This window comes from Lytechinus pictus, chromosome 7, assembly GCF_037042905.1.
Source record: "Lytechinus pictus isolate F3 Inbred chromosome 7, Lp3.0, whole genome shotgun sequence".
In the NCBI taxonomy this organism is placed as follows: domain Eukaryota; kingdom Metazoa; phylum Echinodermata; class Echinoidea; order Temnopleuroida; family Toxopneustidae; genus Lytechinus; species Lytechinus pictus.
The window spans coordinates 21,511,031-21,526,466 of NC_087251.1; the positions used below are offsets into that span (position 1 = coordinate 21,511,031).

At 36.3% G+C, this 15,436-nt stretch overlaps 1 protein-coding gene across 3 annotated transcripts in view; it reads left to right on the top strand.

Annotated features, from left to right (window-relative positions):
- Positions 1 to 15,436, top strand: part of LOC129264757 (sodium-coupled monocarboxylate transporter 2-like) — a 40,806-nt gene that overhangs the window by 12,044 nt on the left and 13,326 nt on the right. For all 3 annotated transcript variants that reach the window (XM_064102200.1, XM_064102199.1, XM_064102198.1), the window contains exons 2-5: positions 231 to 282; positions 1,918 to 1,985; positions 2,853 to 3,007; positions 14,999 to 15,139. In XM_064102200.1, coding sequence (XP_063958270.1) covers positions 240 to 282; positions 1,918 to 1,985; positions 2,853 to 3,007; positions 14,999 to 15,139 — 407 coding nt within the window. In that variant the 5' untranslated portion in view covers positions 231 to 239. The remainder of the gene's footprint in view (positions 1 to 230; positions 283 to 1,917; positions 1,986 to 2,852; positions 3,008 to 14,998; positions 15,140 to 15,436) is intronic.

A 15,436-nucleotide genomic window follows, 5' to 3' on the forward strand; every position in this document is an offset into this window, starting at 1 on the left:
GGGTGGACAAAATTTTTTCGAATTTGAAGGTCCTTTCATTTATTCAACAACAACAGCAACACAAAACTGGATTTTATTGTCATTATATAAAGTGACTTTCTAGGTTGAATCGATTCACAAATTAATTACATGGCGGAATATGTCTTTTCTTCTGTAACACCAAACAAAAAATGCCGAAATGTTTATTAATAATCTTTTAACACTTGCATTTTTCTAATTTGTTTCAACAGATTTTTTACATGGGAATGGTAATTTATACACCAGCACTTGCCCTGAATGCAGGTAATTATTATTACGTCAACTAAACTGATAAAATAAATGAACATTCTCGAAAGCTATTGCAAGCTTGTTATATATATATATATATATATATATATAATGTGATGGCAAGTTTACTTGTACCAAACGCTGTTGAGGTGGGAGTATGAAACATAATGAGATGAGGCCAACTCAAAAGATGACGCAGGACACGATTTTAGCTTTAGCTTTCGTCTTTAATAAGACTTCGTCAGAAGCGTCTGTAATTACAGTCTATTGTGGTAGTAAAGTATGATGCCTACCCTATTCTATGTATGTATATATATATATATTATATACTTGCCATGCTAATAAACAAATCCAGAATGATCTGACTATACTTCGTGGGCCTACCAAAATTGTTTTTAAAATCGCTGAAAAAATGATTTGCCAGTAAGGCTTGCACCCTTCTGTTATTAAGAATGAAGGGGAAGTGTTACTGGCAAAAGTATACATGCACATGAGGGAAATATGTTTTCATGATATACACCCGCACAGACCCTCACCAGTGCACCCACACACACACCCCACAGCGCTTCTCAACTTTAACTATAGAGGCCTGCTTTCACACTTCCCCTGGTAACATGATGTATTTAGGTTCACATACTGTCTTCCAAACATATAGGCTTCCAGTGGTGCTGAAGAGGGTAAATTGCTCATTCGTCCACTGCCAACTCGTCCACTCACCACATGGTCTACTTTCATTTAGTTTAATGCCATTCCGTCCATCAACATTTCATTTAACAACCATTTGGTCTTACCATCTGGTCTAATCGTCACTTCGTGTAATCTTTTTTGTCTATGACCATTTTGTGTCATAACCAGTTGGTCTAATATCCATTTAATATTCATTCATTTTGTACAATTTAACACTTAGTACAATTAGACCAAATGGTATATGTACTAATGTCTATTGGACCAACTGGTTATTGGAATGGCATTAGATTGAATGAAAGTAAACCATGTGGTGAGTGGACGAACTTATGGTTGACCAGATGATAGTAGACGGGTTGGCAATTGGACGAATTTGCATTTTACGAATTGGAAATAAACCCTAAAAAGTTAGTGAACACTACCAGAAAATGAATATATATAAAAGTATTCAAGTTCTGCCATGTTATAGATGTAATTGTAAAGTCAGTTAATGTTTTCTGCATTCAACACTCAGCATGAAGGAGTGTATTTTATGGTGGGGTTTACTAACTTTCTAGCACCCCTTTTTGGGCCTGCGTCGCTTGCCTACCTTCGATTCATATCAGTTTCAAGTAACTCAAGTTAGTCCTAGTTCTAAATCACAAATCTAATTTGTTTTCGCTTTTATTTGTAGAACTTACTTCATTTTTACCCATATAACTATAAAACGAATGCAAGTGTTACTGTCATTCAAAAATAATGTTCTATTATTTTCACATTTTATGTTTTAATTTATCAAAACAAGTTATCCTTCAAATTTAATTATAATCTTACATTCGTATTTTAACCATTATGATCGTCATGTAAAACGATTGATAATGTTTATCACATATTTCTATTACATATATTACATATTTCTATTTCGAACATTAAAATATGGATTTTCATTTCATTTTTTTAATTAATTTGAATTAAAATAACTTGCAGCTACTGGAATGAGTCTAACGGCCAGTATCATCTCAACTGGGTTAGTTTGCATCTTCTACACCACCATTGTAAGTAGGACCTCTGTGTTTTATAATGAAGAAAAAAAAAGAAAAAAAATAGAAATAAACAAAGTCTTCATTGATAGTCATAAAAATACTTACTGCCACAAAATGAGAGGATCGAGGTGTGTGATTTGATTAACCATTAATAATTTGGACTTTGAAAATAATGATTTCCATAAACTGATCAACACTCCAAAAAGGAATTAGAACTAATTTTCCATAACTGTTGCCATCCTACAACATCGATCCACAACAATGAAATGCATATTTACTCTTTTCAATTGGAAGACCAAGCCTATACGATGATACCGATTTTATTTGAATACAATTTGTGAAGTCAAGCACATTTTCATCGGAACGGGATATTAAGTCAGAACGAAGTATACATTAAACGATGATATCCATAACATGATCGGTTTATAAATAATTGTAAAAAACAACAAATTTCCCAGTCGATGATGTCATGAGCAGTAAGCACATAAGCATCTTGTTTTTATGTCCATGTATTTTAATATTGTTATGATGTGAATTTTCATTTGTTTATTATTTTGCTTCTATACTATCTATTATTTCGTGACTCCTAATGGAATGGTAACGGAATCTTGGGAGGGGGACTTCATTGTTATCACATTTATGAAGTCTATTTTATTTTTATCAATTCAAATAATAAAAAAAAGGTGCACACTTAAAATGCTGGGCAACATACTGTCCACTGTGGTAAAACTGTATTTACATTGACATACATCTGGTACATAATGAACATGTTAGTAGGTTGACTTGACCTTTATATAAAAAAGTGCATGTTTACCCCCACTGAAAAGGGTGGGGTTTTTTTTAATGAATTTATTTCATCCCAATATTCTCCACGATCAGGGTGGCATAAAAGCAGTACTATGGACCGATGCTTTCCAGACATTGGTGATGGCTGGTGGGATTGTTGCTATCATCATCGCTGGCACTATGGAAGTCGGTGGATTCAATAAAGTCTGGGCGATAGCCGACGAAGGGGAGAGAATTAACTTCTTTGAGTGAGTACAATATCACGGATGTCGCCACCATACAGAAGCTGGGATAGTGATATTCACTTTTGTACGTAAATGGACGAGTGTAGGGTGGGGGTGTGAGGGTCTGTGGGTGTGCGTGTGTGTGAGAGAGAGAGAGAGAAAAGTGGATGGTTTGGGGGAGTGGATGACCGTGCACCTGTGAGTTGTGTATAAGTATGTATGGGCAGTACTGTGTATGGGTGTATATACATTATACGTATGTCTGTATTTGCAATGTGGTTTTGAGATTTTTTTGTGCGAGTGTGTGTCTGAGGGTGTGTGGGATGAATATGTTAGCTTGTTTCGGCAGGTATGACAGTTGCCAAAATGTTTCAAGATTTTCTTTTTACATCAATAGTCTATGTATAGAGAGTCTGACAAAGAAAACCCCGACGAGAATCTTAATCTAATTCGATTTCAAAGTCAATTTAAAAAAAATGAACTCAAGCTATACGACAAACTTCGAGACAGTGAATATATCAGTAATAATCATGAGGAATTTAATGGTGATAATAAGAATATTAACAATAATAAAAACAGTAATGACAATTGTAATAAAAATAGAATATTCTTGTAAAAATGACCAAATTCTAGTTGGTTAAATGACAAGATCCTATTTTAATAACAAATATCTATCATTTTTATACAAATTCTATTGAATTTTGTACATCAGATCTGTTAAAATTTAAGTGGATGGTTTTGAGAATGTCGGGGAAATAAATGTGTCATGATCATCGCGATAGAAAATAGTATAATCACTTTTCGCTTCTTTTGAGCGCAGCGCTTTGTATAACTAGAAGGAAAATGCGCCATGTCAAATGACTATTACATTGGATTGGATTGGATTGGATGTATTCTAATCATGATAATATCGATTTCTGGTTGGGTTTTTTTTTCTTCAAATGTCACCTTCCTGTCAAGAACCCCCAATCTGAAATAAGTATGAATCCCAGCATTTTTACGGTGACCTTACAAAGTCGACGAAGGTCACACAGGACGTGCAGAACGGCAATTACGTAAACTTTCTGTCCACCTCCGTGAGCATGATGGGAGCATGATGGAAGTACGATGAAATAACAGATCATATTCATGCACAGCCATACACGAAAGAACGCCACATCATTCATGGCCTGATCTCAAATGTCACGATGAAAATCTACTTGGTTATTGTTTACTCACACTCTAACGATTTCAATCGACGTCCTTCACGTCTTAGCAACAATGCCCCGTCCAAAGAGTCACTTGATTCTGTATTTAAAACGTGCATGGTTTCAGCATAGCGGGTTAACACCCAATTAAAAAGTTGCCCTTGGTTGCCATTCTTCTTGCACAGCAAGTCTTCTATTTCAAGGAGTTTTTCTCACTGATCGCTTACTTATATCTATTCCGAGTTTATCGCCCAATAAGCATAGAAAAATTGTGGGAAAGTAGCGTGTGTAAAACAAGTCGATAGTCAATAGTTTTGATTGCTTGCGACTGGATTTCTACATCGTTTGCTGAAAAACATCCTTTTATGCTGCTCTTTGTCTCGAAATAAGGCATTGAAAAGGGGGATCCAACCCAAGGTGAAATTTTATTTTAAAAAAAGATAACAGAAAATCAGATAAGCAGACCAGTGCAAGTTTAAACCGAATGTATTATGAAGGATATGTTACAGCAGTGATGGGGAACTGTAACGTCGCCCTTCAGAAAAACAATGAGAAAGTTAAGAATTATCAAATTTGTAAAAGTAAAAGTACTGTGGTGATTTACCGGATATATGACGTCATGGTGATACAGGAACTGACCTATAGTTTTTATTATCATTATTATTAATTGTTGGGCTTCACTCATGCCTGGAAAGTAAAGCTTAAAGGTCAAGTCCACCTCAGAAAAATGTTGATTTGAATCAATAGAGAAAAATCAGACAAGCATTATGCTGAAAATTTCATCAAAATCGGATGTAAAATAACAAAGTTATGACATTTTAAAGTTTCGCTTATTTTTCACAAAATAGTTCATGAACGAGTCAGTTATATGCAAATGAGAGAGTCGATGATGTCGCTCACTCACTATTTCTTTTGTTTTTTATTGTTTGAATTATACAATATTTCATTTTTTACACATTTGACAATATGGACAAACTTGACTGAACCATAAAATGTTAAACAATGGTAATTACACATGTTATGGGAGAAATAAAACTTTGTTTCACAGGACAATGGGGAGAAAATTAGAATATTTCGTAATTCGTATAATAAAATACAAAAGAAATAGTGAGTGAGTGATGTCATCAGTTCCCTCATTTGCATACCAACCGAGATGTGCATATAACTGTTTTGTGAAATGAAGCGAAACTTTAAAATGTCATAACTTTCTTATTTTACATCCGATTTTGATGAAATTTTCAGCGTTATGCTTGCTGGATTTTTCTCTTTTTATTAAAATCAAGGTTTTGTTGGGGTGGACTTGTCCTTTAAACACTGTGACCCATTCAAGGGTGGATCCAGCCTTCTCCATTTTTTTTTCAGCCACATTTTCCCCGAACGACCGCTCGAAGATGATTTTTGTTTGTTTCTTTGAAGGGGTAGACACTTCTAAGCTGTATTCTTACCATAAATATATGATAATCTCATAAGCCTATGCGAGCGCGAAGCGCGAGCTATTTTTTTTTTCATGTATTTTGTCCTAAAATTTTATTTAAACATTCTGGGCATTGTTTGTGATCCTAAACGAGATGTATATCCAACTAAATAAATACTGCGAGCGCGAGCAGAATTTTTTTATATATGTTTTGATCTGATCAAAAAGGGATCTGTTAACGGCTGCTTGCAGTAAGTCATGAAGACGTGACATATTTCAAAAATTAAATAATGCGAACGCGAAACGCGAGCTGAAATTTTTGACATTTCTACCTGAAGAATTGAAATTCTATGCACTTTTTGTTATCGTGAAAAGGATAAATACATAACTAAACAATAATGCGAAGCGCGAGCAGAAAAATTCGAGATTTACACCTAAAGATGGGACACTCTATTCATGATTTGTAAATCATAAAAAGGATGAGTAATTGGAAATCTTCCTACATTAATAATGCGAGCGCAAAGCGAGAGCATAATTTTTTTCATATTGTGATCTGAAATTATATAACTCAAACGAAGATTCTTGCCATCTGATTGGTTGAAAGGTGTTCAATATTTGGTCCATTCTTTACTGCGTGCATTTTGTAATTTTCCATTGCACGGTGACCGTGCATTTTTTATTTTTCCATTGCACGGTACGCGCGCTAGCGCCCCCTCAGTATAATCATGTGTATGTCTACTTATTGTGTATGTGTGTGCAGTGGCGGATCCAGGGGGGTGGCGCAGGGGGCGCGCGCCCCCCCTAATATTTGAGCGGCGCCGAAGGCGCCGCTCAAAAAAAAAAAAGTAAAAGAAAGAAAAGGCGCTGCTTGAAAAAATAAAAATAAAGGAAAGAAAAGAAAAGGCGCCGCTTAAAAAAATTATACACTGATATAATATTAGCAACAGTAAGAAAAGACTATCCCCCAGCAAAGCACAATCATATCATCTTCCTTATCATTTCTTTTAACTACCCTTTTCCCAACAATTTCGCCGGTTAAAAATAATCATTAGTGCGCTGCCTGCATATAACTGGCGCCAATCAAGAATAATCAGCGCCACCTTAATCTAAATCGGCGCCGGACAAGAATAATCAGCGCCATTTGGTTATAAATCGGCGCCGGTACAGAAAAATCGACGCTGCCTGAGTTCTAAACCGGCGCCGATCAAAAATAATCAGCGCCACCTAAATCTAAATCGGGGCCGGACAAGAATAATCAGCGCAATCTGGTTATAAATCGGCGCTGCCAGAGTCTTAACCGGCGCCGATCAAGAATAATCAGCTCCACCTAAATCTAAATCGGCGCCGGGCAAGAATAAACGGCGCCATCTGGTTATAAATCGGCGCCGGTAAAGAAAAATCGGCGCTGCCTGAATTCGTAACCGGCGCCGATCAAGGATAATCAGCGCCACCTATATCTAAATCGGGGCTGGTCAAGAATAATCAGCGCCATCTGGTTATAAATCGGCGCCAGTCCAGAATAATCGGCGCCTCCTGGTTCTAAATCGGCGCCAGTCAATTATGAATTGCCACTGCCTGAATCTTACGTGACGTCGGTAAAAATAATCAGCACTACTTGTTCTAAATCGGCGCCGGTCAAGAATAATCAGCGTCCCCTGGTTCCAATAAATAGGCGCCGGTAGAATAATGAAGAAGGGCCTATTGCCAACCAAATCTAGATCGGCGCCGGACAAGAATAATCAGCACCACCTGGCTAAAAATCGGCGCCAGTCAAGAATAATCGGCGCCTCCTGGTTCTAAATCGGCGCCAGTCAATTATGAATTGCCACTGCCAGAATCTTACGTGACGTCGGTAAAAATAATCAGCACTACTTGTTCTAAATCGGCGCCGGTCAAGAATAATCAGCGTCTCCTGGTTCCAATAAATAGGCGCCGGTAGAATAATGAAGAAGGGCCTATTGCCAACCAAATCTAGATCGGCGCCGGTCAAGAATGATCAGCGGCACCTGGTTATACATTTTATTGTTGAATGGTCATAACAAAGCTTATCGCATGCCCTTACAGAGTGGACTTGGGCGGGGCAGTTGCCCACAGAATGACAGATGTCATGAAATCTTTAATTTATTTTAAAAATCCCAGCATCATACAAAAGCGTAGAGCAAATCCTTTAATTTGATCTTATTTTCCAATGCTTTAATAAAAAGAAGGTCAGTCACTTTTCTTCTTTACACATTCCACATTGTGCCACCTCTATGGCCTTTAGTTTAAGACAGCTTCTATAGTGTTTTATGAAGATGATTCGATATTTTAGCCCAAAACTATGCTACAACCCGTTGCTAGTACCGGGAGTGTATAATTACGCAAACATTCGTATATTGAGATTGAGCTACACAACTCGTTCTTTATTTAAAATCGTGCTTAAATTATCCGCTTCTCAGATTGGAATATACAAATTTTCAGCTCGCGCTTCGCGCTCGCATCATTTCTGTGGCAAAACCCCATACTTTTCATGATTAAATAGGTGAATAGAATGTCCCTTTTTCAGGACTAAACGTCAAAAGAACTCCCGCTTCGATTTGCAATAATCTTTTGCTGGATAAAATCTTGTTCTTTATTACAAACGTCCATTAAACTGTCATTTTTTTCAGATCGAAATATCAAAATTTTAAGCTCGCGCTTCGCGCTCGCATCTATTGTCTTTTTAGATACCCATCTTAATCATTGGTACCAAAAATGCATAGAATATCAAGCTTTCTGGTCAGAATATAAAGAAATTTCAGTTCGTCCTCGGCACTCGCATTATCTGTGTAGTGAAATATGTATCCTCCTCATGAGTTACTACAAACAGTCCTAAACAGGCACCTTTTTCTTGTTTTCAGGTCAGTATACTAAAAAATTTCAGCTCGCGCTTCGCGCTCGCATTAACTTGTGGGTGAGATATGTGTTTCTATCTCATGAGTCATATAAGTATATATATATATATATATGCATATGTGTGTGTGTGTGTTTGTGTGAGTTTGTTTGTTTTGTGTGATATTGAGCGCCTTTGGAAAGTTGATTCATGATTTTGCCCCCCAAATCTTAAAAAAAGGATCGACGCCCCTGTGTATATATATATATATATATACATATAGTAAAAAAAACTTGTATCTCTATTAATATACAAAAGTATTGGCCTCATCGCAATAAAAGGGTTATTACACGATATTTTGAAATCGCACATAACATGCATACTCTGTGCTTGTTTCTTTCTTTAATAAGTTTTTCAATCTCTCTCTATATATGTTTTAGAAAGATTGTATGTTTAGATTGATGTATATTTCTGTTATAATGAGATATGTTTAAGTGGACTTCAGGGAATTGTCGTTCGCAGCAAGGGGAAAGGGGGGGCACATTCGCGATCTGCTGTTGTGAAAAACGATTTTTTTTTTCATTAACATTTCATGAAAACTATGAAAAATGTGCAAATGTGAGATGTGCACCAAATTTTCGAGTCTTGCCCCCCCCCCGGAAATATTATCTGCGTGTGGTCATGCAAAATGGCATGACTGGAAATCCTACATTTTGAAAAGAGCATTTGGTAGGGTCAGAGTTAACCCCCTTTTTCCACATTTTCTTTTATGGCGCCGGTGAAGTGCAAAAATATGTGCGCCGCTCGGCAGTGCGCCCCCCCTTTCGCCAAAAGCTGGATCCGCCTATGGTGTGTGTGTGTTTGCGCGCATGAAGTTAGCGCAGATCAATCTGACTGTGCGCACTCGACTCAGATCCATGAAGCAATACGCGACACAAACATGAAAGCAAAGGGCTGATGAGCTGTCGATACATGGTGTTATCCACTGACTAGCAATTATCAGAGAAAAATTAGTTGCTAGAAATAGGCCAACCTAATTATTATCTTTTTTATTCCTTTTTTACATTTTTAAAAACTTTGTAACTTATATGAGTTATATAAAACAGATAATGAATGTAAATATTTGTGCAATGGAAAGAATATTTACATTCGATGAAAGATTAAAAGTTCCATTCAACTCGGCTAACGCCTCGTTGAATGGAACTTTACATCTTTCATCTCATGAAAATATTCTTCCCATTGCACGCATACACATTCATTATTTGTATATTATATAACTCAAACGAAGATTCTTGCCATCTGATTGGTTGAAAGGTGTTCAATATTTGGTCCATTCTTTACTGCGTGCATTTTGTAATTTTCCATTGCACGGTGACCGTGCATTTTTTATTTTTCCATTGCACGGTACGCGCGCTAGCGCCCCCTCAGTATAATCATGTGTATGTCTACTTATTGTGTATGTGTGTGTGTGTGTTTGCGCGCATGAAGTTAGCGCAGATCAATCTGACTGTGCGCACTCGACTCAGATCCATGAAGCAATACGCGTCACAAACATGAAAGCAAAGGGCTGATGAGCTGTCGATACATGGTGTTATCCACTGACTAGCAATTATCAGAGAAAAATTAGTTGCTAGAAATAGGCCAACCTAATTATTATCTTTTTTATTCCTTTTTTACATTTTTAAAAACTTTGTAACTTATATGAGTTATATAAAACAGATAATGAATGTAAATATTTGTGCAATGGAAAGAATATTTACATTCGATGAAAGATTAAAAGTTCCATTCAACTCGGCTAACGCCTCGTTGAATGGAACTTTACATCTTTCATCTCATGAAAATATTCTTCCCATTGCACGCATACACATTCATTATTTGTATACTGGATAATGATTTAAATAGAAAACAAGCTGCGTATTTGAATAAACATAAGGTCTTTGAAACATGCGCGCGCGTTTCAGATTTCGACCTAGAATCTGGGCATTCTTAATACATTGTCTTATCATTAAATCAATAAGGCGAGCGCGAAGCGCGAGCTTAAAATATATGATATTCCGATCTGAAAATGGTCAATTTTTAAGCGCTGTATTTCAAGCACTTTGTTGGAAAATTGTGATGTGGATATGGATCACAGTTAAAAAATAGCTGATATGTTTTATTAATATCACTTTGAGTTTTGACATAATATAGGACCGGGACATTCTAAGAACTTTATGTCATTATATGAACATGATGGCTATCTCCCTATTTCTCTTCCCAAGCGCGAGATGAAACTTGTCGATATTCCATTCTGCAAAAGGGACAATTTCATTACTAAATTGATATATTATTTATTAATCTAATAAGCCTAATGAGAGCGCGAAATGTGTTAATATTGTGGCCTGAAAACTGGACATTTAAAGCACTTTTTTAATTATGAATAAGATGCATGAGTTAATATATTTTACAGGAAAATAATGGGTACCTGACAAATAAAATTTTGCGAGCGCGCAGCGCGAGCAGAAAATGTTAATATTCAGACCATGAAACAGAAATTTAAAAAAATTGTAAATCAAACAAAAAAAATGAAAGTTTGATTTCCGAACTAAAATATGTTTGGTATATTGACTTAATAAAATTGTATATTCCAAGCTCCATGTGAATCACCTAAAAGGCAATGCGAGCGCTAAGCGCGAGCGAAAATTTTAAATAGTGACATGAAAATTCTTTTATATTATTTTCCAAGCCTCCCCTCATCTTGTTTTATTCACTTGTCTTCCTCCTCTTATGTTTCCCTTTTTCCTTTTTTTTCTTTCTTTCCCTTTTTTTGCGACGCCAATAGGGGGACCCGGGCCCCGCAGGGCCCCCCTGGATCCGCCTATGCATGTGACGTACTGGGGAGTGTTTCATCAACATTTTCATCCGACAAGTTGTCAGATCTGACATCTTTCTCTGATGTTGATTGGCTGAGAGGTACTGTTACTATGGTAACTGTCGGATAAAATGGGACTTGTCGGATAAAACGTCCGACAAGTCCTTTCATGAAACGCTCCCCGGGTCTCGAGTCTCTATTTTTAAAAAATGGTTGATGGCGTACAAGTGTACCACTTACTCCACCTGGATACCCCCTCGTCTGTCATGCGTATAGTGCGGTAGGAAACCCGAAAAGGTGGAGACTTCTCTACATGGGAACTACGAGTAAAATTCACGTCTTATCCGTCCTATGGGGGGATGGGGCTAATTGGGACATTTGACCCTCAAAAGTTCCCCGACTTAACCGTATGGAATTCAAAACAAACTTTTGACGAAAAGATTACTGCAAATCAAAGCTGATGCGCCACCCTATATTGCCCAACCAACATCTGGGCTGTCCAGGGATTTGTTTTATAGAATATTATTGAGCGGGGTCTTTAAGGGGAAATTCACTCTGACAAAAAGTTTATTATAAAGATAACAGAAAAATAATGAAAATTATCGCCGGAAGTTTGAGAAAAATTCATCAAAGAATGAAAAATTTCTTAGAATTTTAATTATTTGATTTGTGACGTTATTTGCGATCAGCTTTTCCCCCATAACATTTTGGGGAAAAAATCAATGAAATTTAATTTTTTCAGAAAATTGAAAATTATTTTTACTCTACCTTCAATATATCACTGAAACGAAAACAAAAGTAAGTAATCACGAACCATTGAAAAATTGAGATTTATGAATTTATATTACATAACATTTGGGGCAGATCCAATACTTAAAATCCTAATAACTTTCTTAATCTTTAATGGATTTTCCTCAAACCTTCTCCAATATTTTTAGTATCATTTTTTTTTTTTTTTTTTACAACAAACTCATGGTGAATTTCCCCTTTAAACTGATACTAGTGATAGACTGTCTGAGCAGACAGACTATACTCCTTTATACACGTTATAGAGAAAGGGCATTGTAGTAAAAAGGCACTGTCACTGTATAAATTTAATGCTGGATTACAATAGTTTCAAACAGCCTTAGGTCTACTAGAACCTAGCATGTAGGTGTAAATTAACATGATCGGACCTTTTTAGTAAATCGAGGTCGGTCATTATCAATGAGTGTGATATAATTTTTGTGTCGTTCACCTAGTCCATGATGCAACACTAGGGAATTTCGCTCAGTGTCATACGGAGAATTCATGAACAGAGTAAATGTATTGCCAAATGCCCGACAAACAAAGTACAACTAAGAAATCTTTTTGAAAATTGGTTCGCCAGACCAGCGTTTCGTCCTACTTTCAGAATTGCAACTGTATCGTTTATCCGAAATCAGGGACAAAACTGTTGTTTCCATTCATCAAAATTCGACTAACAAACTCATTTGATTGGTACTTGCTAATACATTTACTCTGTTCAAGAATTTTGCGCACGACGCTGAGCGAAGACTCCCTCGTGTTGCATCATGGACTAGGTGAACGACCAGAAATTATATCACACTCGTTGATAATGACCGACCTTGTGCATCTCGCTTTACTAAAAAGGTTTGACCGCCTAAATTTTCACACCTACTTGCTAGGTTCTAGTACAGACACAAAGGCTGTAGAAACTATTGAAATCCAGATTTGAACTTCCGCAGGATACAGTGGCCGTGCCTTTTCTACAATTCCCTTCCTTCATAACGAGTAGTCTATAGTAGTCCAACGAAAGTGATATACAGTGCGTATCAAAAAAAAATTTACACTTAGGAAAAATCTGTAAAATTATACATTTGTAATATCCTGAAGATTTTTCCACATTTTATCATTGGTACAGATCCATTTAAGCATATGACGATATAACTGTCGAAAAATATTTCCGCTTGAGTGAGCACCACTTACTTTTGAAAAGTAGGTGAAAATGATTTGCGCAGAACTTTGAAATAGTTATGCGAATAAAAGCAGACCTTAATCATGAAGAACATGTAGAATTATCTAGTAAAATTGATTTGAAGATATCTTATACCCCTTTTAACTTGTTTCCTTGCCCAAAACACTTCGAAGAGTGCATTGCGCCCCACCCAACTCCCCCACACACCGAGGCCATCGTGACGATATTTGCTTTACATTGAGCTGTGATTTACATGAAATGGCTTAGGCTTGATTTTCATTTTGTTATTCATTGTCAAGCTCGGGAAAAGTGTGGAGAAACAAGTATTAAATGAAAAATGAAATGTAAACCCACTTTAAATGATAAAAACTTAGTGAAAAATGATGGAGATGTCTGACATAAACTTTTTTCAGATTCAGTTATGTCTTCAGATCCAGCTGGCACAAAAAGGGTAAAGGTTGCGCCTATTAAGTGTTGAAATTTCAATTTGGGTGGCAAAATTGTTACAAAATACTTGAATGTATCCGTTTTATTTCAATTGACTAAAAGTGCAAGGGAAATGTATGAGAAATGTTCCGCAGGGTAAGTTTGATTTAGCCCTTTCCCTTTGACACAGCGTGAAAATGAGCATTTCTGCGCAAACAGATTTCTGCGAGCTTTACAAAAATGGACAGTGCTCACTCAAGTGTAACATTCTGTCAAAACTTTTACTTTCATTGGATAGATGAGACCCAAACCCAATATTATATGTGAAAAAATTACCCACATGTTGTATATTTTTAAATTCCCAGGGCTTTTTCAAAGTGTAAATTTTTTTTGATACGCACTGTATAATGGGAATTACCCTAAATTGGGTAGAGCTTATACCAACTGGCACAAAATTAATTGTAAACCAAATGGGGTTAGTTGATGTTTAAATAGTGTCCAACTGATCTCCTTGTGTAGTTACAGTATATTTCATGTACATGTATTTTGTCTTGGCGGTTCCAATGCATTGCGTGAGAACAGACTATAAATAGAATGATCTTAAAAGTTTAATACTAAAATATGCCGTCAATGTCAGACACACTTTGGTGAATTTGTGAAAATGGGCCCTGGAAACAATTTTTTTTTGTGTGTGAGGGGGTGCTGAAGTGAATTCGACACACAAAAAAGGTTTTTATTACTCTCATTTCTCTCTCTCTCTTCTTCTTCTCTCTCCCTCCTTCCCTTTGCTTATTTCTCTCTTTCTCAAACTTCTATTTATGAGATACATCTTTTAATTGGAGATAAGTTTTGACGTAGAATACTGTAATTACGTTTTTATTCATTTGCTTTGCTATATCTGTATATTCTACTTCATGAATTTTTGTAAATTGACCCTTTCAGCTTGTGCTGCTGGTCAATTTTTATGTGCATATATACCAATCAATAAATAAATAAATAAATAAATAAAATGATAACAATGAAGGTGGTGTCGGTCCAGAGAAAGTTCATAATTTGGATGATAACACACCGCACGCAGCGGGAGTGCTGTGTGTATTGTTTTCCGTAAGCAGCACCCCCAAGAATTCTGGACGGTGTGACAAAATGGAGAAATGTATATTAATTTTTTTTTTTTTTGCTTGTCAAATTGACATCAGCACCCCAGTAAAAAAAATCGTTCCCAGGGCCATGAATGTGCAGTTACCAAAATATGCCTTAATAAAGTCTGCGTTGTTTCGATATTCGTTGTCTTTGTCTTATTCTTTCTCTTATTTATCATTCATGATTCAGCATGAGAACTGATCTTACCATTCGGAATACCTTTTGGACCGTGACAGTTGGAACCTTTATGACAACCTTCCATGCATTTGGGATGAACCAAGCCATAGCTCAGAGATGCCTCAGTCTCGGCTCCGTCCAAAAAGCAAAACGGTATACTTATTAGTATAATGATGGTGGTGAATGTATTTTAAGTGATGATGATGATCATAATGATGATCATGATCATGATAATGGTGTTGGTGGTGAATTAGTGATCATGATGTTGAGAGCTATAATGAAGACAATGATGGTCTAAGCATTTTTGTTTTCATTCTAGGTCTACGGTGTTTTTCTTTTAAATTTCTATTATTTTGTATATCATTGTATCTTACAGCAATTTATCTTTTATCATATTTAATTTGACCTTATCTTGTAAAATCTTCTCTTGAAAACTTTTAGATAATAATA